Here is a 25,329-nt window from a genome sequence, read left to right on the forward strand (position 1 = left end):
CCTCTGGGCCTATGTGCCTCTCTGGGTGTGGTCCTCCTTCTCAGAGGCAGGCTGCAGCCCTTGATCAGCATCTCTGAGCTGGCCCCCCTTTGAATTCTCTCCTTCCCCTCCAGGCAGCCCCCTGTCTGCTCACCCTCTCTCCCTCCAGCTTGCTGCAGGCTTCTTTTACATCACTCGGCCTGAGCCTGATTTAGCCACAGGCCCTCGCTGTGATGATGTGCCCCACCTGGGGAGGAGCGCTGAGTGAGGGGCAGGTGGGGCTGGACCCATTACCTCTTAAAGGGGCTGGTCACCCTATAGTGGAGGGCCAAACTGATGGCCCAGTGATAAGCCTCTGCAGTCCAATCCTTTGTAATTGACCTCACTGGGAGCGGAGTCAGAAAACTCCCTGCCCGCGTTGGAGGGATTCAGAAGAAAACAGCCTGGATCTGTGCCAGGCCCACCACTCTGCAGCAGGCGGGGGTGTGTGTGTGTGTGTGTGTGTGTGTAAACAAACCCTGGGCGCCAGACACCTGTGGGGGGAGAAGACTGTAACTGACAAGCCTGATCAGCCCAGCCTGTGGCTGGCGAGGGTGGCGGCTAATGGCTAGGGTGCTCCTTTCCTAAGTGGCAGGGACTGGAGCTTAGGATCTGGCCGGGTGAGAGACGAGCCGGGCCAGATCTGCACCCAAAGCTTCAGACCCGTTGGGTCATGCGTAAGGAACCGTTTTCCTCCAGGTGCCTCCGGCTAACCAGGAGGAAGGAAGTTCCTAGGGTCTCGTTGGCCGAGCTGGGAATCTGGTACCAAAGCCTGTTTACGTCAGATTCCCAGCACGGTTTCTAGGTCCTGGTGAGCATCCCCTCGCTGTTCACGTGACTGAAGCGATACGCTGACTGTACAGAAAACATGGGGGAGGTCCCCGAGCCTGGGACCAGCTTTCAGCCACAGGAATGCCGGTATTAACCAGCAGTCATCGCTGTGATGAAATAAGGCCCTTCACGCTCTGTCACGGAGTGTGGGGGAGTCAGGGCCCTGTACCCCCTCACTTCCTGCAATTCACCGTGACTTTCAGCCAGCCAGTAAAACAGAAGGTGTATTAGATGACAGGAACACAGTCCAAAACAGAGCTTGTAGATATAGGAAACAGGACCCCTCAGTCAGGTCCATCTTGGGGGGCGGAGGGGAGGGTAGGGAGCCCAGACCCACATCTGGACCTCCTTCCATTACCCCAGCCAGCTTCAGATTGACCCCCTCCAGCAGTCTCCCCCCAGCCATACCCCCTGGCTCCTTCTCCAGCCTTTGTCCCTTTCCCGGGCTGGGGGCCACCTGATCTCTTTGCTCTCCAACACCTTCAGCTCGCACCTTGCAGGGGAGGGGCCCAGGCCATCAGTTGCCAGGAGACAGGGTGTCGGCCATTCTCTGTGCAGGCAGCTTCACATTGGCCCTCTGCTCTGCAACAATCACGCCCCCTTATCCCAGCCCCTAGATACTTAAGAAAGGCACAGGGGAAACTGAGGCACCCACACAGTATTCAAAGAAAACATTCCCACTTTGTCAAACGCTCCACCCGCGCTCCCAGTGCTTGCGTGACCCACTGCTGAGTGTGTGTTGGGGTCCCGCTCGGTGCTTCAGCCACAGGGGATCTGAGCCTGTGACCATCCCCGCTCATATGAGCAGCCCCTGCCTTTAGCTCAGGGTGGCCGTGAAGAAGAGCTCAGTGTAAGTGCCACAGCTGGTCCCTCTCACCCGCAGAAGCTGATCCAGTAAAAGGCATTAGCACTGAACTCAATGAGACAAGGTGGGTGTGGTCGTTGCCTCCCTCCCTGTGCATTCCCCTGCTCGGGTCACTGAGCGCGTGAGCAAAGCTGACAGGCGTCTCCCTTCCCAGCCCCTGGCGAACCCGCACAGTGCTGGAGGGGTGAGGGACACACCTGACCACGAGTGCACCTGTCCGCAGTGGGCTGGGCCGCTCCAACAGGGCCTGACTCATCTGCTGTCATACCATGGTGGGGCAGGGCTACTTAGGCGCCGGCATGTAACAGCACTGGACCCTGCTCTCCCACCCCTGGGAGGGGAGCCCTGTGGCTGCTCCCATCTCTGCTACACTCCAGGCTAGGGGTGGGGGGAAGCAGCACCTCCCCCTGGGCTCACAGGACTGGAGCAGTTATCCGGCCCTGGCAAGGATCAGGTTTGTATTGGTCAACGTCGATTTTGCCGCAGGCGCACACGCAAACGGAGGAGAAAAGGTTTCCGGTGCTACTAATGGAAACGTACAGCCAGGCCCAGTAAGACACCCGCTGCTGGAGACCTTCTTGGAGCTTGGGTTAAGGCCGTTGACGTTGTCTCTTTCCACAAGTGATGCTGACCAGTGCATCCGATGAAGTGAGCTGTAGCTCACGAAAGCTTATGCTCAAACAAATTTGTTAGTCTCTAAGGTGCCACAAGTCCTCCTTTTCTTTTTGTGTTTTAAGGGTTATAAAAGCTTTAGCATCTCAGCGGCTACAGCCATTAAATAATTATTGTCTGGACCACGCTCCCTGTTGTCTGATCCCTGTCCCCTAATTTTCTGCAACTGGGAAAATTTGAATCGATCAATGTTGAAAAAAATGCTTGAAAATAAACATTGAGCTTATCAGCTGACTTGATAAAGAAATGCAGATTGAATTCTGCTCCGGCCTACCCATGTGGCTAGTGGCACGGTGCACCTGGTTGCTTAGTCCTCAGAGCTGAGTAACTGGTCACCGACTAACGGTCGAAAGAGCAGAAAGCAACTAGAGATATACACTCGGGGAGGGAGGGAGAGAGGGGGCGTAGGGTCAATATGGGGGCTGCTGGCCCAGGATAGCTGGGTTTATTAGAGGATTGCTGTTTAGGGCTACAGGCCAGATGCGAATGTGTGTATGTGCATGGGTTTGATGTGCGTACGGGTGTGAGTGTGTCCATGCATTGTGTGTGTGTGTGTGTCTGTGCATGGCTGTGTGTGTAAGAAGCTGAAGAATTTCTCCGAGCCCGGGTAAGCCCCACTCGTGACGTGATCACAACCCAGGCCCAGGGAGCGATGCCCCAGCCCCAGGGAGCCTCTGCTCACAGGATGGGCAGCCCCCTCCCCGGTTTCTGCAGCTCAGGAAGAAAACAGAAGTTACTGCTCGCATGAGGCCGGGGTCACTGACCTGGTTTACTAATGGGAAAACAGAGGGGAAGGGCCAGAGGGAGCCATGACCCCCCGTCTCCTGCCCTCCAGTCCCCATGCTCTGCCCACTGCTGTCTCCCGCTCTGTCCCGTGCTCTTGCCGCGTGCCACTCCCCGACCGCCCCATGGGCTGCCCCAGGCGGCAGCCGGCAGGATTGTTCTTTTCCGAGAGCTCCTCTCCCGCCCCGATGTGCTGCACAGAATCCTGCTGAGCTGCCGCTCCCCCCGCCACCCGCTCCCCATCCTCCTGCTGCTCTCTGGGGCGCACCTGGCACGATTACAATTCCTTCTCTCTAATCTGCAGCAGCGCTCGTCTGCAACCCCACCTGGCCCTCACAATGTCAGAGCTGGTCTCCCCCTCTGCCCTCCCCTTTCACATTCCCTTCCTTCTCCTCCACTCCCATCTCATCTCCCCCTTCCCCGCCCCATGCCTTCCTGCCCCTCCCCAGCATTAATGGTTTTAATGGACGGGGAGGTGTTTGTGCCAGGGCCTGACCAGCAGAGTCAAGAGGCTCAGAAGCTCAGGGACATTGCCCAAGAGGAAAGCAGAGGTGAAGGCATTGCTATAAGGGCCATGCTGCTGTTCCATGCCCTCTGCCCTGCGGGGGAAAGGCCATTGACTAACACTGAGTTCCTGTGGATGAGACGCTTGATGTGTTATTGCTCTTGCCCAGTGGCGGATTAGCCCAGCCAATTGGGGCACCCCGACCCACCCAGTGCTCCTGCCGGGGAGCAGGTTTGGGGCATGGGGGCTTGTCCCGCTCCATCCACCTGCTGGGGAGCGGGGGAAGCCCCCGCGCCCCGACCCCGCTCTCCAGCAGGAGTGCTGGGCAGGGAGGCGGGGACTGCAGGTGGAAGGGGTGGGGCCCTCACTCTGGCCCAGAGCCCCACAAACCCCTCAGCTGCTCTTGCCACACCACTACTAATGCCATCCAGCTCTGGCCAGCAGCGGATCTGAAAGCACTTTGTGAGGGAGGGCAGCACTGTTACCCCGGTTGTACCGAGGGGGGAACCAAGATAAAGTGCTTTGCCCAAGGGAGGAGCACCCAGCTCTGCTGAGGCCCAGACCTGTGCTCGAGCCGCTAGGCCACACCGATTTCCCTCGAACGTATATGATTTTGAGGAAACTCCATGGGCCCAGACGTCCCCAGATCAGTGCGTTACTAACTAGCTACTAGCTACAAACGTACAAGGCCTCGGGACACCCGCCCCCACTGCTGCTGTGTTAGGGGCCGGTTGCTTCCACCCCAGCAGACACTCGAAAAGGCACACTGCCCCATTCCTGTCCACGACAATACTCCCTTCCTTGCAGATTGGGGCAGGACTTCATGCCTGGCAGTGGCTGAGGGAGAGCAGGCACGGTCCTCGTGTACCTGGGCACGCTGGGCCCCAGTAAACGCCCGCTGCACCGTCCCTTTGCATGAAAGGCACCACATAAATGCAAGAGCATGACAAGGCATCGTGATACGTTTACTTGCAGTTACACGGGTCAGCCACAAGATGGCAGGGTGTGCTGCCCGGCATGCCCGAGGGGCTATGGTGGGGCTGGTGAGCAAAGCCCGGCAAGGCTGGGACGCGAGCTGCGTGGACCCTCTGTGGGCCTGTGGCGTCCCGTCAGCTGTTCTGTCGTACAGCTCCCTCCTGTGGCCCAAGGGCTGGGAGTCCCCGGACTGCGACCGCTGCCGAGGGCGCCAAGTTAGGACAGCGAGGCAGCGGTTCAAAAACGCAAACTCCAGTTTACTTGGCCGGGCACCGATGAGTTGAAAAGGGAAACCCACCTTCCCCCAGCAGTATATACAAGAACCACAGAAGCTGAACCTCTCACACCGGCCGGCCCGCTGGTCCCTGAGGATGGCTTCCATTGGGGGAGGGGAAGGGAGAGGGATTGGGCCCTGGTCCTTGAAACAAGTTCTAGGGGCCGTAGGGGAAAGCACCTAACGCCGCACTGCTGCTGGGCTGCTCCATCGCCTGGAGGGGCCGCTCCATCCGGCAGCCGGCTGAGCTGGGGGCCTGCTCCAAGCCCAGTGACTTCCATGGGTGTTGGGTTGAGACCCTGCTCCTCCCCTGGGGCCTGGCCGGGGCCCTACGGGGCTGGACTCTCAGACTCCAGGCAGAGATCTGGGAAGGCCGGGTGGGGGTTGGCTTGACCTCTTTCCTCAGCACTTGCTTGGCCGAGGGGGCCCGGGGCTGGCTCTGTTGCAGGGCTGCAGCCGTCAGAAAGATGAGACGCCTCCCTCCCGGCCACTCAAGAGCCCTGAGGCCACACTGCCGTGACGTTGTGCGCAGACCCCTGGGCTCCGGCCTCCCAGCGGACTGAAGCACAGGTGTGCCAATGCTCCCGTGGGCCCGGCCAGGGCAGGGCCGTCATTCTAGCCCCAAGGCTCCTGCGTCAATGGCAGGTGGTGGGGAGGGCGGGGTGCCGAGGGGTCATTGTGTGTTCAGGTGCCAATCAGCCGGCTACACCCCTGGCTGGAATTTGCTTCTCTTTGACAGGATCCCTGCTCTAGATCCAGGCCCAAACGTCCCCAGCGCTCAGGAGGAGCGTGGCTCGGGGCCCGGCCCTGCACCCACGTGAACCTGGAGCCACATCTGCAGTGCTGGCGGGCCGGGAACACCTCCATCACGTTCCCGCTGATAGGACAGACGGGTCCTATTCCCTACACTGGGGGTAAAGAAACAGGATCAAAGCATGGGACCCATTAGCCGGGGGGGATAGTCTTTGTTTCTCAAGGGCTTTTTAATTCCTCCGGTCCTGTAAATGGAGCTCTGATCTCATCATGGGATTGGCCTGCCACTAGCTCCTCCAGTTAATCTGGCTTCATAAACAGTTCCAGGAGGTGAATAAAGCCTGCGAGAAACAAACGACCGAGGTGCCCTGAGTGTCACCAGTGCCCAGCCCCATGCACCAGGCAGCTGCCTATTGGAGTTAACAGACAGGACCCTTTGACTGGCAGGAGCAGAGGACGTGGCTTGTTTACTCTCCTTCTTCCCCAGCTGTTGCTCTGTGTCCTGTAAAGTCAGTCCCAGGGAAGTGGGAAGCAGCACAGCCGGTCAGGCCAGGCTAGATACCCCAGATGGGGAGCATGGAGCCTCTCCTCTCCCAGAGCTGGTGATCCTAGAGCACCAGGGTGAGCATGTGGGAGGCTGGGGCCTGGGGCGTCTGACAGGGATGTTGGGGTTTGGGGCACGGAGGGAACACTGGGCAGCAGGACGTGTGATGGGGATGCTGGGGGTTGGGGAGCAAAGGGGACACTGGGGCCCAGGGTATATAGGGGACGCCGGGCATCAGGGTGCGTGATGGGGACGCTGGGGGTTGGGGAGCATAGGGGATGCTGGGGTCGAGGGTATATAGGGGACACCAGGCAGCAGGGCGCGTGATGGGGACGCTGGGGTCCGGGGTTTACAGGGGACACTGTGCAGCAGGGTGCGTGATGGGGACGCTGGGGTCCGGGGTTTACAGGGGACACTGTGCAGCAGGGTGCGTGATGGGGAGGGCACGGGGTGTACAAATGGGATGCGAGGCTTCTGGGGGTGCCCGTGGGCTGACTGCTGAGCCCAGAACGATGACCTGCAGGAAGCTCTGGGCTCCTATGGGGAGGCGGCCGGCGAGTGAGGCCGGGGCACGTCGCTGTGGGGCTGGGCTGGAGCCTGCGACGGAGGGATGTGGTGGGTATCATACTGCCTCTCTCTGAAGGACCCGACGCGTGGCTCCTCCGGGACCGCGGGCTCCTCTTGACGCCAAAGCTTAAAGCTGTAAACAAGCCACAAACAGGCAGCTGGTGAGCACCACGGACCACGCAGGCAGCTCCGCGGACACAGCACCCAATCCTCCCGCAGCGCCAGGGCGAGTGGCTGCTGGGGGGGGGCGCCCTGCGGGGGGGCACAGTGCTGCAAGCCCCACCTGAGCTGCTGCCCTTTGACCCCAGGGTGCTGAGCAGAGAGGGTCGGTGCTGCGTGAGTGCCAGGTGGGGAGGGCAGCTCACTTGCCATTCCCCAAAGAAAGCAGATCTAGAGCGTTCCCACCAGCCTGGGCTCACAGATTCCCGTCCCTGTCCCCCCCGGTTGAGCCAGTCTCTGCTTCAAGGCTGCACCGGGCTGCGCTTCCCTCCGGGCTTCGGCACTCACCACTCGTAGGCGACCATGCAGAGGAACAAGATCACCAGGACGCCGATGAAGCTGGAGAGGATGGAAGTGATGACGACCATGGTACCGCTGCGCCTCCCAGGCCAGGTGTCGATGGAGCGCGCCTTGCGACCTGGGGCACACGGCCGGGGAAGCTTTCACCGCGGGCAGGGAGCTGGAGGGGATGGGCTGGGAGGCACCGGGGAGGGTGGTGGGGACTGAAGGGATCCAGCAGGGAAGGGAGGAGAGGAAATGGCGGGGAGCATGGCGGAAGCTGGGATAGTTTAGGGCCAGCTCCCTTAATGCTGCTCGGACAGTCACTTCCCTCTCCCAGTTTTGTATGGGTGGCGCGATGCCCCGGGAGCTCAGTGTCCAATTCCCAGGAGGGAGTTGTAACGTAGCCTGGTCACTCAAGGCTTCTGACCGAGTATCAGGCTGTAGGGGCCTATAGGGAGGTGCAACGCTGTTCTACTGACTCACCCTGGCAACTAGACCAGGCGGGCCCAATTAACGACAACTCAGGAGTATCTCTGAGCAGGGAGGGACAGGGAGCCTGCAAGGAGACATCCTGGGAACTGCCAGCTCTGGCTGGTATGTACCATCCTGTCTAACAAGCCCCAGGAAGCGTGCAGAGGGTGAGTCAGGAACCCAAGTCCCTGTTTGCTGCCTTGAGAGTGGGCTTAAAGGAGACAAGAACCCTCCCCCAAGATGCTTACAATGCAAGAAGCCCCTTCCCTGTTCTTCCAGGGGTTACCTTGCTTCAGCATAATTTGTTGGGACCATCTTGTCTCTGCCTTGGACCCATTGGTATCCAGGATGAGGAATTTCACTCTGAAAGAGGGGGCGACAAAAGGAGAGAGAAGGTCAGGGAAATTTGGCAGGGCTCCAGCCCAGCCCACGTTGGAGCATCAGGGATGCAGCTGCAAACGGCAAAGCCAGCGAGACCTATCATGCTTGGAGAGCAAAACTGACCCAGCTTGTCATTGACAAATACCGGGTCTGTCTGTCCACAGGCTGTATCCAGATAGCTGGCCCAAGACACCAATCTCTTGGACCCTCTGCTGGTACATCTCGCTGCAGCTCTACTGAATCCAATGGCGCTATGGTGAATTACACCAGTAGAGGATCTGGCTCTTTCTCCTTGCCATCACCTTTACCCCGAGTCCTAGTTATTCAAGGCTGGAAGGGCCCATTCTGATCATGTAGCCGGACCTCCTGCAGAACCTCCCCCACTCATGCCTGGGTTGAGCCCATAATTCCCACTTGTCCCATAGTGTCCTTGTTAGAAAGCCATCTGCTCTGGCCCTAGAGACTTCAGGAGGTGGAGACTGCCCTGGGTATCAAGGTCGGTTGGTCCAGTGGCTAATTACCTTCACTATTAAAAACTTATGCCTTATTCCTGAATTTGTTGAGTCTCAGCCCCCAGACAGTGGATCTTATTCTTACTTTCTCCGCTAGATTAAAGACCCCCAAAGCAGATGTCAGATGTTCAGTATTATACTTTGGTATATCAGGACCTAGGTACGACAGTCGTCGGCAGGAGCAGTGTATGCTAAGAGAGACACTCGGACTATCATGGTTAAGGATACGATTTAGTTACGGAGGTCACAGATTCTGTGACTTTACCAGACCTCCATGACTTCAGCTGTCAGCAGTGGGGGTGGAGCTGGGGCTGTGCACCCGTCCCCCAGTGGTGGTGGGACTTGGGCTGTCAGTCCCCCCGCCCCCTGGGGAGGGGCTCGGGCTCTTAGCCCCCTACCCCCAGGGTCCAGCTGTCATTTCCACCCCCCTGCCCCCAGCCCTCTCTTCCCTGCCTTCTGGCTCCAGTGAATTTTTGTTTATTGCCTGTGACTGGCCATGACATTTACTAAAAATAACAGTGACAAAATCTTAACCGTAGTCACGGTCTATGGAATCAAAGTCCTCCTTAAGCAGGAGGTATTTGTTAAAGAAAACAGCTACTGACTAGAGACACAAACAGGTTGCCACGCAGCTCAAATTCCAGCATGGTTACCCTTGTTTACCAGGCACCACGCCCTGCCTGCAAGTGTATGGAGCACAGGGAGACATCTAGTGGCTGAATGTTATACTGCAAGTAACCTGTCCTCAGACAGCCCGAGGAACTGCAGTTCTGATGTAGAGGTTTGTTCTGTATCTTTCTGCGTATGTAGAAACCTCCAAAATGCAAAGCCCCCTGGTGCCAGCAAATTTCCTGGGTGAGATCCTGCCCTGAGACACACCTGCACAACCCCGCTAAAGTCAACGGGCCGGAAGGATGTAAACTAAAGGCAGAATCTAACCCAATTCTCCGCTCAGGTAGCCAGCACAGGGGTCTTCTCTGGTTGCTTCCCTGGTGGTGCCCCTTTCCCCAGCACCATGTGGGATTAGATATCTGCAAACCACTCTGCCTGCCGTGCTCAGGAGTTAGCTGGTGTCTTAAGACAGAGCCTGGGGAGTAACGCTTCAGAAATAAGGGGAGAAAGAGAGAGAGTGGAAGAACAGTGAGAAGAGAGAAGGAATACTGGTTTTCTGAGCAGCAGGTGAGGAAGAGCAGGTGACTCTTGCATCAGGTCTGCGAGGACGGCAGAAATGAACACACTGGGGCACTCATCGTTAAAGAGCCAGTTAATTACAAAAGGCAACTGAGGGACTGGAGTGGAAAGAGGTGGCAGACTCAGCCCTGTGATCCGGGAGCCAGGATCTAGCAGGCTCCTTAAACTTCCTTGCACCGCAGCCAACCCAGCTGCAGAGAGTGGGTTAAAAAGAACTGGGAGCCTCCTTAGCAAATGCATGTGCTGGATTCTATGAGCGAGTGAGTTCTAGACTGGGAAAGAGCAAGCTTCGAAGGTTGCAAGGGGTGCTGCACGGATCCGAGGAAACAGAAAGCCAGAGAGGGTGGAAATGGAGGGACAGGGGGAGTTAATATTAAAGAGGTTGAATTTGTTATCAGGAATCTCTTTGGGACAGGGACCATCTGTCTATGCTGTGTCTGTACAGCGCCTTGCACAGTGGGGCCCTGGTTCAGGACAGTGGTTCCTTGGGGCTACTGCAAATACAGGTGATAATAAACCTCTAATCTCTAACTATACGGGACTGAGCCTCCTCCTGCCGCCATCCGCGTGAGTCCGCTGTCTGCCTGGGAGTTACTCCTGATTTCCGCTGCGTGAGGGAGAGGGCAGCGAGGCCCCTACCTGCAGGGATGCCTGGGCTCAGACTGTCGTACCTGTAAGGCCCAGGATGAGGCAGGGGTCCGTTGCAGTACTCCAGGCTGCGGTCATCTTTGCAGGAGGTGTCACTGCCAACCCGGAGCACGCTAGCGGCCCTGTTTTCAGCACATGGGTAGAAGGCAATGGAATTCTTCAGCGTCATGTAATGGAGAGCGGTCGATAGCTTCTGGTAGGGAGGGATTTGGATCTTGGAGGTTGGATTTTTGAAATGGGATGTGGCTGTGGATGAAAGAGAAGAGGGCGTTCCCGGATTAGGCAGGAAGGCTGGGCTGGTGGTCAAGGTACTTGACTTGGGAGATGGTCGGTCCATTCCCAGCTCTGCCACTGACTCCAAGGCTGACCCTGAGCAAGTCATTTAATCCCACAGTGCCTCAGTTTCCCCACCTGTAAATCTTTCCTTACATCACAGATGTGCTGGGAAGCAAAATCCATTGGTGCTGAGTGGCACAGATGCTGTGGAGATAGGGAGCCTAGAAAAGCTCCTAAATACATTGGAAAAACCTGCACCCCAAACCCCATAAGTATAGAAAGGCACAGGTTCGGAATGGGGATTGTTCCAGGGCAGACCCCTGACTGCTAAGGTCATTGCTTGAGCAAACTCAGCCTCCCCCTGTGGCTGTGAGTAAGGATGGAGCTTGGGTTGATCTGCCCTGAAAGCACAAGCTGCTACTCCTTAGGCCAACATAGGATCTCCATTAGCTAGAGCAGTGTTAGGGCTTGTGACCTGACCAGGGATCTGGCTTCACTGCAGAGTTAACTCTGGCTTGTACTCATGGGCTGCCCCCAGCCCTCTTCCCGTCCACATACCAAACCCTTTCACCCGAACTGAGTGGCATTTTCAACCCGACTAACTGACCCAGTAGGGGGGACAGGCTCAGACCCAAGGGAGGCTTTCCCTCAGGCTAGCCACCTGTCCATTTTCCAGCGGGGACACCGGCTGAACCACGCCAGTGTTGATCACTGTGCTGCCTTCCCCCGATTCACCCCGTGTGCCCAGGAGGACACACCTGCTCTCCCCAATTCACCGCTCAGCTCACTGCTGCGCTACGAACCATGGGACGGGCCCCCTGAAGTTACTTTGCGGCAGGGCTGTTGACACCTGGGTGAGGCTAGCCCAGGAGCTCAGATCCAGGGGCTGATCACCTGAGTTAACTCTGCAGGGAAGACCTTCCCTTCATCTGACCCACCTCCTCGGTGGGTGGGGGGGGCCGTGTTCAGCCCAGCTGCTGCATTACTGGCTGTCGTGTCACAGCGCCGCAGGGCCTAAGTGTACGTGTCCCCGTGTGAACGTAAGCAGGAGGGATGGCTCACGGGTGGGCGTTCTCCCGCTGTGAGGCAATAATTCTGCCCTGTGCACACAAGGAAGCAAAATCGCGAGAGTGGCCCGTGGATGGCGCATCGCCAGGCCGTGGGCTGCAACACCCTTGTGCCCAAAGCCTGCGGGTCCCAGCGAGGGTGCTGCCACGCCGGGACAGAGGGCGGTGCTTCGCCGCGGGCATGGCGCACGGGCGAAAGCTGCAGATCGGTGGGAGCGAGACACGCGGCTGGGCTGAAATGCCCAGGATGTTTGTGATTTCCCAGTGCTGGGGAATGGAGCGGGGGCCGCAAGACTGTCTACATTGCAGAGCACTCTTCCGTCAGCCTAGCTGCATCTACACTGGGGGCTGCGTTGGCACAGGGGCAGCGGTTTTTCCAGAGAGCCAGCACAGCTAAGCCCTCCGTGGAAATGGGGCAGTGGGTAATGAACGTGAGATCACTGCCAGGCTGGCTGGGTTAGGAATCCAGAGGATTCTTGCTCCCCTAGGAGCCATGGCAAGTCGTTAGCTTCTCGATCTGTGGCAGGATTTTGTCAAAGGGCTGGGTAAAGCGATCCCCATGCTCAGATATGAGCGATCCAAAGTCACGCTCCAGGGCGTAAGGTGAGGGCTGCAGGGGTATTTCTGCTCCATTCACAGCATTGTGCAATTGGCTAGGTGCATGAGGGAGCAGGTGTTCTCCTGAAGCCGCAGCTGAAGGCAAGATACCAAACCTGAAGGGCCGGGGGCGGCCTGATCCGGTGTGGCAAACCCCACATTCCTAGGAATCTCTAGAGCCCAGCCTAAAATGTCATGCAAACACATATTTCTCTGAACTCGTTTACATTTTGGTGTCCTCGGGCTCCTCTTCTGCTTGGCTGGGCACAGTGCAGCTCATTTGGATGGCCGCTTTCCATGCTGCCTGAATCTGGCCTGGACAGAGAATCTTATTTAGCTTCCCGCTAGCTCAGGCCTCAAGGAATTGAGGCAGCCAAGTTCAGAGGTTGCTTTTGAAAATTTGAGCCTCCGTGACTAGCTCAAGGCCACAGAGTGAGACAGTTGCAGAGCCAGGACTAAACCACAGGCCTCCTAGTGCCATGCTCTGACCCCGTTGCCTTTACTAGGGCAGGGGGTAACCCAGTGTAGCTGCAAATTGGTGCCCCTTAGAGAGGGCACACAGCCCTACAATCTCTCAAGCGAGGGAGGAAGGAAAAGCCAGAAGGGGAATAGAGGCGGCTGTGAACTTCCTCCTCAGACAGTGCCATATTGGGGCTGGCAAAGGCTGTTGTAGGCACAGGGCAAGGTGCCTGGCGGGGTCTGGAGTCACACGTACCGTTAGTGAAGGCAACGACCAGCCAGATGTCATCGGTGCCATTCACGTACTGATCGAAGATGCAGATGGGCTGGTCCAGCGTGAAGGTGGTAGCGGTGAGCTTCCCTTCCAGCGACTTGGCAGTGATCTGGGGCGTGTAGGGGACAGTCTCTGGAGAAACATAAAGGGGAACACACAAAGTGAGGTGGACATGGGGCCCAGCAGAGAGAGGGGCGGGGAACCCAATGCTTCTCATTTCCCTCTGAACGCAGGTGTTCCCCAGCATTGTCACCGGGCTGATGGGCCCACGGCAGCTGTGGTCATAGAGTGAGCATTCATAGAATCATAGAAGATCAGGGTTGGAAGGGACCTCAGGAGGTCATCTAGTCCAACCCCCTGCTCAAAGCAGGACCAATCCCCAACTAAATCATCCCAGCCAGGGCTTTGTCAAGCCTGACCTTAAAAACCTCTAAGGTTGGAGATTCCACCATTCTGAGCCAGATTCTGAGCGTAAATCTGGAGTAACGCCACTCAAATGAGTGCGTAGGCAGCCGGTGAGCTGTGACAGCTGCTTACCCTGCTGACCAGGATGGGCTCGATTCCACTGGGTTCCCCTGGTTTGCTGCACCCCCTGGTCTCTCCTCTCCCACTCCGACTGGCACCTCTTTGTGGCAGGGGCCAACGCTTTGTTGCAAGTATGTACAGCTCCTAGCAGCATGGGGGCCTTGATCCATGCCTGGGACACAACCACCCAAATACGCCAACGCTTTGAAGCGGTGTAACAGAACCAAAGCTGGCCTGGGGTCTCCGAGCAGAGACCACCCACCGGGGCACTCGCTAATGGTGCCAGTCGTTGTGCCCATTTCACACAGGTCACCAGCGGGCTGCTGGATCTTAGCAGCTGAGTTCTCTGCTGACCTGGAACGGACCTGAATCCGTGACCGAGATGAGAAAGGCTCAGTCGTGCACGACCAGTACCCTAGCGTGTCCCTTAGCACGAGTCACAAAGGGATTGGACGTGGCTCCGGATCACAAGAAGATCCAGCGTTATCCTACTTAATGCTGAGGGATCTAAGACTTCGTGCCTCTGGGCACAAACCCGGGCCTCTGATCACAAGCCGGATTCACTGAAATGGACCCTATTGGCATTTGGGGCCTGATCCTCAGGGGTAAACGGGCATTGCTCCATTGACATCCATGGAGCGACCCTGATTTACACCAGCTGAGGATCTGGCCCTCAGCATCCAAGGTGATGGATGCCCCCCACTGGAAATAGCTTCCTGAAGACCAGCTAAACTCAGTCCGTTAGAGCCATGGGAATCCGGAGTCAAGCCAGATTCACACTGGTGTAGCTGAGCAAAGTTCCCCCCCACCCACATGAAATTAGAGCAGCCCGTGTTGGGGAGAACTGGGGGGCCCGCTGGGCGTGCTGCTGAGCTGAATGGACAGGGTGGGTCCTGGCGCCCGGCCATCCTGCAAGGCACAGGAGTCCCTGTGGCCATGGGCACGGCAGCTGGTGACGCTGTGTGGCGTCAGTACAGATGCAGCAGACTGCCTGCCCCTGGGGGGCAGTGTCGCCCCGACATAGTGTGAGGTCGAATCCAGCCACGTCACGATGCAGCAACACTGGGTCACTGTGCCCTGCTGGGCAAACACAAACCCTCGCCGGGAGCGCCGTCCCTGCTGATGAACTCATCACTCTGCGGCCTCCGGGCCTAGGACCTCCATGCTGGGCTGGCAGCCTGCACCCCAGATCGTGGACTGTCCCTGCCCCACGGAGCTCACCTGCTCTGGCACGAGGTGAGCAGCGCCAGCTTCTGGGATCATGGGCCCCATGGCCTCTCTGCTGAGGTTGACCACAAAGGGCGAGCCAGCATGGCTATTTGGTGACCGGGGCAGCGGGGAACTGGCCCCGAGTCTGCAGGCAGGCACCAAATCGCCACCCATCCGAGGCAGCCACTGTCAGTCGTTCCCACAATGGGCTGGCTCAGAAGCCACATGCCCGAGGTGCAGGGCTCTGTATGTCCATCCAAGCAATAGAGACCCACCTCCTGCCCAGGCTATGCTGAGGGACCGAGTCTGGGACAAGGCCCCAGCTCCCTCTCGCCAAGGGAAAGCCCTGGTGGAAGCCAGCCCAGCTCCATCCTGAAGCCGGGGCTGCCTTCCCCAGCGCGTAACTGCCCCAAACGGGAGCTAATGAACTCGCCCCATATCTGATCGCTCCAAACGCCCTGGAGGTCAAGGGGGCCTCCCAGGGGCCTCCCCAAACTGCTTCCCAACACCAGCCTGAGCAGGGGTTTAACAGCTCCCAATATACGCGGGGGGTGGATCCCCCTGGCAAAGACCTTCTGGGGAAGAAAAGGTCCCCCCAGATTCTCTCCCTCTGCTAAGTATTTAGGGGACAAGACCCTTCAACCCCACAGCTTCTCCCTTCCTCTCTCCACCCCATAGTGTCCCTCCCCACCCTTCCACCCCATAGCTTCCCTCTCCCTTCCCTGCCCAACCATCCCATAGCGTCCCTCCCCACCCATCCATCCCATAGCGTCCCTCCCCACCCTTCCGCCCCATAGCTTCCCTCTCCCTTCATCCACCCCATCGCTCTCCCTTCCCTGCCCATCCACTGCATAGCATCCCTCCCCACTCATCCATCCCATAGCTTCCCCTTCTCTGCCCATTCACTTCATAGCATCCCTCCCCACCCACCCCATCGCTTCCCCTTCTCTGCCCACCCACCCCATAGCTCTGCCCCTCCCCAGCAGGCAGTACCACCAGACCACTATCCCCTGTAATAGTCAAAAGATTCACCTAGGACCCTGCCCGCGCCGATCCCAGTCAGCACCAGCAGTAGCCCCATTGCAGCAGTGGACGGCATGGGTTCTCTGTCTGTGTCTTGGCCTGACCTGGAGCAGGACAGCGAGGGCCCCCGTGCCTCGCTCTCTGTCCTCTGCACTAGTGTGAAGAGGACGGCAGAGAGGAAAGATCTCCCCTCTCCCCCCCCAGTTATGTCCCTGCCCCCAGGGTCTCTGCTGTGCCCTCCGCCCCCCCAGCTCCCAGCCGCCCGCATTCCTTGCTGGGGGATCGAGGCCCAGATAGCAAACAGGTCAGGCTGGTTCTTCAGCAAAGCTCCAGGGCCCCAAAGGCTGGTCATGAAAATGGCCGGGGTAGAGAGAGCCCAAGACAAGAGGCCGTTCCCCAGTCAGGCTTGCAAGAGTGGAATGAACGTCCCCGGGGCCGGGTTTCCTTGGACCCCGTGCGCGTTGCCTTGCTCCACCTGGCCCTCAGCTGGCAGCCTGACTCCCAGGGTGCCATTGTTACTCTCCAGGGGCCTGGATCCGAACCCCATGCACAGGGAAGGCAAGAGGCCAAGCTCCAGGCAAGGATGCCTAGGCGAGTTTCCCTGGCCTTTGCTCTGCAGGAGCATCACAATGGCCCCTTCTGGTCTTAAGAGCCCTGACGTTGAGGGGGGTTCGGCTGTGTTTTCATAGCCCCCGTCCCGTTAAATGACCTCGGCGGTAGGAAAGTATTACTGATGGAAACACAGGGAGGTGAAGGCCCAGCATGGTCAGAGGGGCTCAGCACCCACCCCGGGCCAGAGTTTCAGCCCATCGGCTGCTGAGATCTTTCCGACATCTGCCCCCTCGTTAGGTGCCTGCAGGGGAGTGGGGCTCTTTGAACCCCTGGCCCATTGCGGGGGGGTGAACGTCAGCGCCCATGTGCGGCAGAGCTCGACCTTGAACGCGCATATCTTGAGTCCCAGTCCAACGTCTGGGCTGCCAGGCCACCTGTCCTGAACCCACTCCAGCTTCCGCCTGTTCGATTTGGGTTAATCTCTAGCGAGGATTGACCCAGACCCGCGCAGGGGCCGGTTCAACTCCAGCTCCGAGCGTTACGCCCTAGGCCTCTGATTATAAACAGAACCGGGGTGATTAGTGGATGGAGAGAGCTCTTCAGTCAGGCATTTCACAGTGTTTTACACAGATGGAGCAACAGCATTATGCCCATTTTATAGATGGGGAAACTGAGGCACAGTGCCCTACACAGCTGACATTCCCAAAGTGGGCTCTAATTCTGAGTGGCTCAGTATTTGAGCCTTGTGGCTTTGAGTGGGCACCTCTGCAAGCCAGGCCCTCTACGTGTCCCACACTGGGACCCAAAATTGGAGGCAGCTACATTTCGAGGCCACTTTTGAAAACTTCGGCCCCCGTGACTTGCCCAAGGTCGCACAGTGAGCAAGTAGCAGAGCTTCCTGCTGCCTAGGTGGTGCCTTTACTCACTGAACCGTGCTGCCTTATGAGCTACACAGCTGTATTGTGCATGCCTCGGCAACATGCTAATTCCTATCTTCTCCCTCTCCCTTCTGGGCCTGTGGGGCTGGAAATACGCCTCCCCCCAGCTTTCACATGGCATTCCTGCCATTCCAGAGAGCGCAGAAATAACTACTCCAGAACGCTGTCTTCCTGCAAAGTGAGAGGGCCCCTGCCCCCAGTTCCGGCATCGAGATTATTACCTAGAGACAGGTGGATCTGTTTCAAGGGTAATTAGGAGAGAGGATTGTACAAATCACCAGGCAAAGGAAGCTCTCTGGGCCGGACTGCATTTTCAGTGACGGGACAGTAAATGGCGTGCGTGTGTGTGTTTGTTTTTCCAATGACATAAAAATGTTACCTAAGGAGAATCAGACACTCCGGCTGAAATCCTGCCCCACAGAGATCTTTCGGAATTTTGCCACTGACTTCAGTGGGGCCAGGATTTCCCCCTAGATGCATAAATTGGGGCCGCTTGTTTAATCCCAAATATTTGGGGTGGGTTTTTTGGGGAGCATTTTTGTCACAGAGAGATTTATGGGGCCAAATGAACCAGTATCTGATCCTCTCTTTATAAGGCCCCGTCCTGGCACTATTCATTCAATAACTACAGTGGCTTGAACCCAGGCCTTGCCCCTTGTGTGCATAACCCGGACAGATGCATTGTACAGACGCACATTGCACCTGCAATAAGGACACAAGACACGAATGCACTCAGTATAGACGGCAGGTTTCCAGACAGCAAAGCCAGATATCTTGACACTTCTCTATTTCCATTGAAACGTAATTTCAACAAGCTAAACCACGCAGTCCTTAATTCCCATAAGCAACTTTAAGATCTCAGGTGGGTTTCCATTTTTTGCCCCCCAAATTCACCTTTCTTCCCATTAGATTTGCCTCCAGCATACAAACCGTACCTCGTTCTTTGCTGTTCCTCGTTACGGGACCCAATTTGCAATGGGCTCTGCCCCCTGTTGACTTCCTCTGTAAAATGGGGCTAATGCTACCGCCCGCCTTTGGAAGGTGCTTTGAGCTGTACTGATGAAAAGTGCTAGCTAAGAGCTTGATGCTATTACCACAGACAGGCGGTGGGACTGTGTGCAGGAGGAAGGTGAAAATCAGCATAGCTGCAATATGCCGTTTACACCAAGTGATCATCTGGCCCCTTGTCTCCATTTGGGAGCTAGGGGTAACTGGGATTCCTGTTACCGTAGCCCCAGGAGGAGCACATAAGCTCACAGACCCATGCAGTGTGGATGAGACCAGCTCTCGGGCTACAGCTCCTACACTGGCCGTCTGTGAACAGCTGCTTTCCTAACAGAACGCTGGGTCCCGTCCGCTCGCTATAGTAATGGCTGCTGGGTTAGCTCCAGCCTCAGACCATGGGCTGGCGTCCACCTAGAAACGTTTGACAGCAGCCCTCAACTACCTGAATGGGGGGTTCCAAAGGGGATGGTGCTTGGCTGTTCTCAGTGGTGGCAGATGGCAGAACAAGGAGCAATGGTCTCAAGTTGCAGTGGGGGAGGTCTAGGTTGGCTATTAGGAAACGCTATTTCACTAGGAGGGTGGTGAAGCATTGGAATGGGTTCCCTAGGGAGGTGGTGGAATCTCCTTCCTTAGAGGTGTTTAAGGCCTGGATTGACAAAGCCCTGGCTGGGATGATTTAGTTGGGATTGGTCCTGCTTTGAGCAGGGGGTTGGACCAGATGACCTCCTGAGGTCTCTTTCAGCCCTAATCTTCTATCATTCTGCGTACATGCTGGGCTCCCGCATTCACAGCCGCCCACAGCCAAGATCCCCTCCGTCCCTCCGAGCACTAACAGGGCGGGGGCAGCCAGGCAAAGCTACGCAGCAAGGTGATCGCAAGAGATGTTTGTTAGATCTGATTCTTCCCAACATTACCCAGAGGAAACAACAAAGATCCGTGGGTTGTACACAGCCCGGTTGGGGGCACAGCTAGGGCCCGCCGAACGGCAGCACTGAGTGACCACGTCATTACAGCACGGCAGAAGGACGCTCTGGCGTGGAGCCCTGCGGACCTCGGTGGGACTCAGCAGCACAGTGTCCCGATGCCAAGAGCTCCTCCCAGACAAGGCCGGGGGAGTTCTGCCGGTGGGCTTGCTGGCAATAGGGGGTGGCCCGCCTTCGCCAGGTGATACATCTGCGTGCCACCATGAGTCACTGGTTGAAGGAGTCCCTGGAACCAGTGAGCGCAGTTCAGAGGCTGCGCTGACTTATTTACAGGGTCAGGCCCCAGCTAATAACAAACAAACCATGTCCCTGGCCTACGCGCTATACACAATTGGAGAGAACCTGGATTCTCTGCATTCTTTACCGCACGGCCCATCCAGCTAGTCCCAGGCTCACGCCAAAGGGCTCACAGCACTGGCTTAGCCCAGCTGCAAGCTGTACAGGCTTCCAACCCCCCTTTCCCTCCCAGTGGAGCTGCTCCACTCCTGGGCCCCCATCCAGGCCTGCTAATGCACCCTGCTAATGACTTACATCATTCCCTGCTTTCATCTGTCTCCCCTGGCTTTGCAGGGAAGGTTTGGGGTCAGTTCTTATTGAATTCAAGCCGCCTCTTGCACCCTCGGGTGGGATCTGGGTGCTCAGTGCTCGGAAAGGCTGCCGTGGCTGTAGGAGGAGATCGCATTGTATTTGAAAATACTGCACGTGCGGTTATAAATTCGCCCCTCACTGCCCAAGGCTCAGATCCCTCCGCTTCAGAACACTGCGGCCAGCAGGGCTCTGGCTGGTCTTGTAGACTGTATGCGCCTCAGGGCAGAGACTGTCTTCTGTTCTGGGTCTGTACAGCACGTGGCCCAACGGGGCTGGGGCCTTAGGTGCTGCTGATACACAAATAACAAACATACATGAGTCTCCGCCGGCGTTAAAGAAACAAAATCTCCCCTCCGCCAGTTCCCTCTCCATTGTAACCAGCATCATAAGGCCTCTGGGGCTCTAGCCCGATTCCCAGCGAGAGCGGCAGGTGCGACCTGCCAAACCGCTCCTGACACTAAACCCCACTTGTGCCGTTCAAAGACGACGCGAGGGATTTGCGAAGGAGGAAGCCCAGGGCGAAAGAAATGCAGGGGGTGGGTGTGAGAAAGAGGGACTCTGCTAGGGCCAGACAAAAGACAATGTGGGGGGTGGGGGTTTCGGTCAGGCCTGTCCTGCCGCATTACAAGAGCTTCTCCCCTCTCCCTCTGGCCATGCGTCTGCTTTCCAGCTCAGACAGGTACTGCAGCATTGGAGGGGTTCCTCTGCTTTGCCGCCCTCCTGCTCAGACCTACGCTGTCGGAGTTAATCTCCCCCGTGTTGGGCTCCCCAGCTCAGACCCGGCATTACACCAGTGCCTGGCCGTCCCCATCTCCCACTCGGCGGCAGGGCAGGATCCCCGTTTTACAGACAGGGGAAACTGAAGCCCCAGGATAAGCAGCGATTTGCCCAAAGGCCTCCCAGCAAATCCGGGGCGGGGCAGGGCTGGGGAGAGCTGCCACGGCTGCTGATTGCCCGGTGCTGGGCTTTAACCGCAAACCCACCCTTCCTCCCGCCGGGGCAGCTCCGTTCGTGTGTGTTCAGCCCTTTGGGCAAAGGCTGCTGTAGCATCAGTGCTCAGCTTGGGGTTAAACAGCCCCTGAGCCTTTCACATGGGCTCCCCCCACCCTCCGCCATTCTAGACAGGGCTTGGGCCAGCTGGGCCGGGCATGCAGCCCTCGGTGGTTTGACCTCCACACCCTGCAGCCAAGCGCTGGTCATCTAGCGTCTGGCTGCACCATGTCCCGTGGAGCCCAGCCCCACGCTGAGCGGGTGGGGGAAAGCCCCCAGGCTGTTCCACACACGCTAAATACCGTCTCATTCATGCATAGTATCCCCTGAGCACGCCTGGAAGGGCAAGATGCCATCCCCACGGTAATTATTGACCCAGCTGGTCTCACAACCCGGTGTGTCAGGAAAGCATCATCTACGGGGATCGTCACCTTGCACGGAGCTGCTGCGGCTGGATGAACTCTGCCTCAGTTTCCATTCTTTAGCGTGCTGGGTGCTATTCCCCTGTGGCCACAGTCCTGCTCTGTGTCTGTGGGCAAGTTGCTGTCCCTGCTTCGTGCCTCAGTTTCCCCAGCTGTAAAGTGGAGAGGACATTAGTGCCCTCCTCTGCCGGCTCTTTGAGATCTACAGGGGAGAAATGCCACATAGCGTCACTGTCCTCGGTGGATCGGGACAGGCCCCTGCTGTTCTGTTCCTCCTCCCTCTTCCAGCTCGGGACTTCCGCCCCTTGAGAAAGATTCTACCCTGGCCTTAGCCCATCTCAGCAGACTTGTCCGAGCTCTGTGGTGGAACAGGAGTAGAACGGACGCCTGTCCCTCTCCTCCCTTGACGCGGTCCCTAGCAGCTGTCCCTTTACTCCTGTGAGAACCTTCAGGAGCCCCACCACCAAGTCACCCCCTGGCCCCCATCTCTGCCGCCAGCGATCTCTCCAGCACGGAGTGTAGCGTGTGCCTGGGAATAACGCTGGTTTCATCTCTGCTATGCCCGTCCCACGCTGATCCCCAGATCAGGGCAGGGAGCCAGGAAGGAGGAACAGGGCTGCCTCCAGCGATCATTCCCTCTTCCCCCCCCCCAAATCCTTTCCCTTCCCCCCAGCAGCACCCTCATAATACAGTGGTGATGGTGCAAGACACCCCAGGACTGGGCAGGGCTCTAAGGGTTAACGGGGGTTCTCTCACCCAGTACCGAGGCAGGATCCGTGCAACCACTTACGCACGTGCTCAGCTGAGCCCCGGAGTCATCCCGTACCTGGCTCAGACTGGTGGTCCATCTCACCCCCTCTCCTGTCGGGGATCACTCACACGCTGCAGGGTAAGAACAGCCACGTCTGCAGGTGTTGGGTACTAGCCAAGCCAGGGGGAAACAGGTTAAGAGCTGGATCACCTCTGAGCTGAGCTGCCCCGGGCCTATCCCCAACTCTCATGGAATCTAGGAGCCATCATCTGGGAGGAGACTGCGGTAGCAGTGAGGAGGCCCAGTCGTGGAGCAGGACCCCCACGGTGCTAGGTCCTGTACAAAACACAGAGCAAAGAGTTTATTGTCCCCCGCCCCCTTCACTCCCGCACCATGTCTTCAAACAATTGCTGGGAGCTGCGCAGGGCCCGCTGCGCTCAGAGGATGTACACCAGCCCTCGCTTGGCTGCATCCTGATGCCGCTGCGGGACAAGACGTTGGAATAACACACGCAGCCTTTGGTGAACTTGCTGCTTGGTTAGTTCCTTGTTCCCTTGCACTGACCTTTTAAAACTCCCTCGGTGTGTTTATACCAAAATGGGCCACCCTGGTGCCTGGCACTGGTTTACCTTTAGCCACCAGTCCATTGCTGGTTTGCTGCTTCTCTCTCCCTGGCGCTCTTTCGCCACATTCCTCCAAACTGGTCTCTGCTGAAATTCAAACTGAGCTAAGACCAATGGCCCAGCTCCCCAGAGGCAGACAGACACCTAACCCCATTGATGGCAATGGGAGTGAGGCACCTAAATATCTTTGAATATCTGGGCCAGGCCATCCGCACTGGGGGGTGGCCTGGATTTAGTCACATTGGTGCAACTTTTGGGTGTGGATGAGGCCGTGCACAGGATCCCACCCAGACAGGAGGCAGTAACTTTAGGTCAGTGACAGGCATGGTCTGAACTCAACCCAGCTCCCCAAAAGCCACACATTGTGTATCTTACTGAGCCTCCCACTGCTTCTTCCAGGCTTGTGAAGTATTGGATCGATGTCTCCAACGGATTCATGACTCAGTGGCTTGGACAAGCACCAGCCCAGCCCCCTACAAGTGAGAAATCAGACTTGTTCACACTTGATTTAATGCCCAATCTCAGATCTACTTCTCACAGCACCAGAGAGAGCAACGCCAGGCAGCCTGCTCAGCTGGGAGCCACTCTGAAGGCCCATGCTGTGTAAGGACATCACCAGTGCCCAAGCAGTTTCAAGGAGAAGGAAACACAAGTGGCTGGTCCCAGAGCAGGCCTAATTTGCTGCAGCTTTACTGCTCTTCTTGGGTGAGCGTCCCAGAGGAGGCTTCATCGTAGCTGGAGTCTTCTCTGCTGCAGCTAGGGCAGGGCTACGGGCCGAGAGGGAAGGAGCGTCCATGTTAGGACACTAACTTGCTTGGATGATGAAGAGCGAGGAAGTGCTCCACCTCTCTTCAGGGCATTCGGGGATTTTTAGGGTTGAAGAAACAATTCGAACGTCTGCATTTTCCTGTGCTTGTCCGAATGGTTCATCTAGGAGCCTGCTACACTTAAGACCAGGGCACCATTACAGGTGCTGACCTCAGACAAATGATTCCCATAGTGCTTAGGGAACTGCAGAGACAGGGTTGATGGCCACCAGCTGCACAGATGTGGCCTTTCGTGCTCGCCAAGACCCTGAGCCCCTGGGTTCCACGAGACACAATTCGTGCTTTGGGCCTAAGGGCTGGTCTACACTGAAAACTTACAGCGGCCTAGCTGTGTGTGAAAAATCCACACCACGGGAGCCGCCCCTCTGCCAAACTAACCCCCAGTGGAGACAGAATTCTTCCAGGGGGAGGGGGGTTAAGTACAGCATCGGGTAGCAGTTGAAGTGTAGACATACGGCATGTCTACACGACCGAATTAAGTCGACCTAACTTACATTGGCACACAGCCACCGCAGTAATTACAGCACTGGTGGGCATCCACACTTCGCCCCTCGTGTTGGCTGTGCGCGTCCTTGCACCGATGGAACTGTCTACATGGGATGGCTTCTGAAAGCTAGCAACAGTCAGCGGAAGCAAGGCGGTGTCCACACGGACCCTGCGTCGACCTGGTCTCTACGCCTCTCGGGGAGGTGGAGTTATTAAGGGGGTGAGTGACATTTTAGTGTAGACAGAGTTAGGCTGATGTACGCTGCCTTGCGTCAATCTATGTTGCGTAGACCAGAGCTTAGCCTTACTAACTTACTCCTGCCTGGAAGGGAAGACACTTACTCCTCAATTAACACTTCAACTCCAGCAACAGGGCCGGGCAGGAATGGAAGGGAGGAGGCTGGTAGGGCTAACTACAGCCAAGTATGCCTTAGTAATCCCCGCTAGGCGCCTCCACTTCCCTTCTTCTGATCACTGTTGAGTGATTCACCTAGTCTGATGGGCCACGTCACTTCAAGCTAGCGTTCAGGGCACTGCATCACTCCCCGAAGGCTCCAGCTGTGTTTAGCCTCATACCTCCCTTCCTACCCCATTTTAGAGCCTGCTATGTTCTTCGTGCGGGGTGGGGGGGGCCCTCTGGGTTTGTTCAACCAGAAGCTGCAGTTGGGGAGGGGTTTTCTGGCGGTCACGTGCTACCCTGTCTCACCTGGGGACTGCTGCTGCTGGCTCTCCGCTCCCGTTGGACAGCTCTGTAATGCTGTGGGGCAGCACAGATCTGTACACAGAGCCGAGGAGCGGGGAGAATTGACCTCCGCTCCTAGACTCTGCTGCCGGGGAACGACAGGCCCCTCTCCTTCCTTGAGGCCTGGGGCATTATTTGCAAAGCCTCGACCAGGAAAGGGACAGCCTGCATCATGCAGCAGACAACCTCGCCGCTCCTCATTAGGCAACAGCACCATGAAAGGGAAGTTCCATTGATTAGGGACCCTTGAGCCCGTCCACGGACTCCAGGACCTGTCCTTCCCCCTTGCAGGGATTGCTTCTGCTGTATCCTTAGCACACTGGCTCGCAGCTGATGGGAAAAGCCCTGCTGCGGCAGGAAGGGCAGCCACCACCATCTTTAGCAGAAGAACACTAGGCCTGGCTCTCTACAGCGTTAGCCAAACTCCAGCGAAGGACCAGGTATCAGACCACAAAACGAAAGCATCAGACACAAGAGATTCCTTCAAGGCGAATGACAACT

General features: G+C 57.3%; 1 protein-coding gene across 1 annotated transcript; it reads right to left on the reverse strand.

The window, feature by feature from the left end:
* Positions 1 to 6,452: 6,452 nt before the first annotated feature.
* Positions 6,453 to 16,110, reverse strand: LOC142000182 (uroplakin-3b-like). The gene is made up of 6 exons (XM_074974236.1): positions 15,931 to 16,110; positions 13,147 to 13,296; positions 10,515 to 10,737; positions 8,046 to 8,122; positions 7,295 to 7,424; positions 6,453 to 6,920 (listed from the first exon to the last, which is right to left on the reverse strand). Exons 1-6 carry the CDS (start codon positions 15,995 to 15,997, stop codon positions 6,758 to 6,760), a joined length of 810 nt encoding a protein of 269 aa, XP_074830337.1. The 5' UTR covers positions 15,998 to 16,110; the 3' UTR covers positions 6,453 to 6,757.
* Positions 16,111 to 25,329: the final 9,219 nt, after the last annotated feature.

This window comes from Natator depressus, chromosome 17 (assembly GCF_965152275.1).
Source record: "Natator depressus isolate rNatDep1 chromosome 17, rNatDep2.hap1, whole genome shotgun sequence".
Lineage (NCBI taxonomy): Eukaryota > Metazoa > Chordata > Testudines > Cheloniidae > Natator > Natator depressus.

What these genes read in the sequence shown, in the direction of transcription:
- LOC142000182 (XM_074974236.1), bottom strand. Translation starts at nt 15,997, where the DNA reads ATGCCGTCCACTGCTGCAATGGGGCTACTGCTGGTGCTGACTGGGATC. An exon ending in GGTCGTTGCCTTCACTAACG is followed by an intron (nt 10,738 to 13,146) that starts GTACGTGTGACT and finishes TTTCATCCACAG; the next exon opens with CCACATCCCATTTCAAAAAT. An exon ending in TGCATGGTCGCCTACGAGTG is followed by an intron (nt 6,921 to 7,294) that starts GTGAGTGCCGAA and finishes GCTTGTTTACAG; the next exon opens with CTTTAAGCTTTGGCGTCAAG.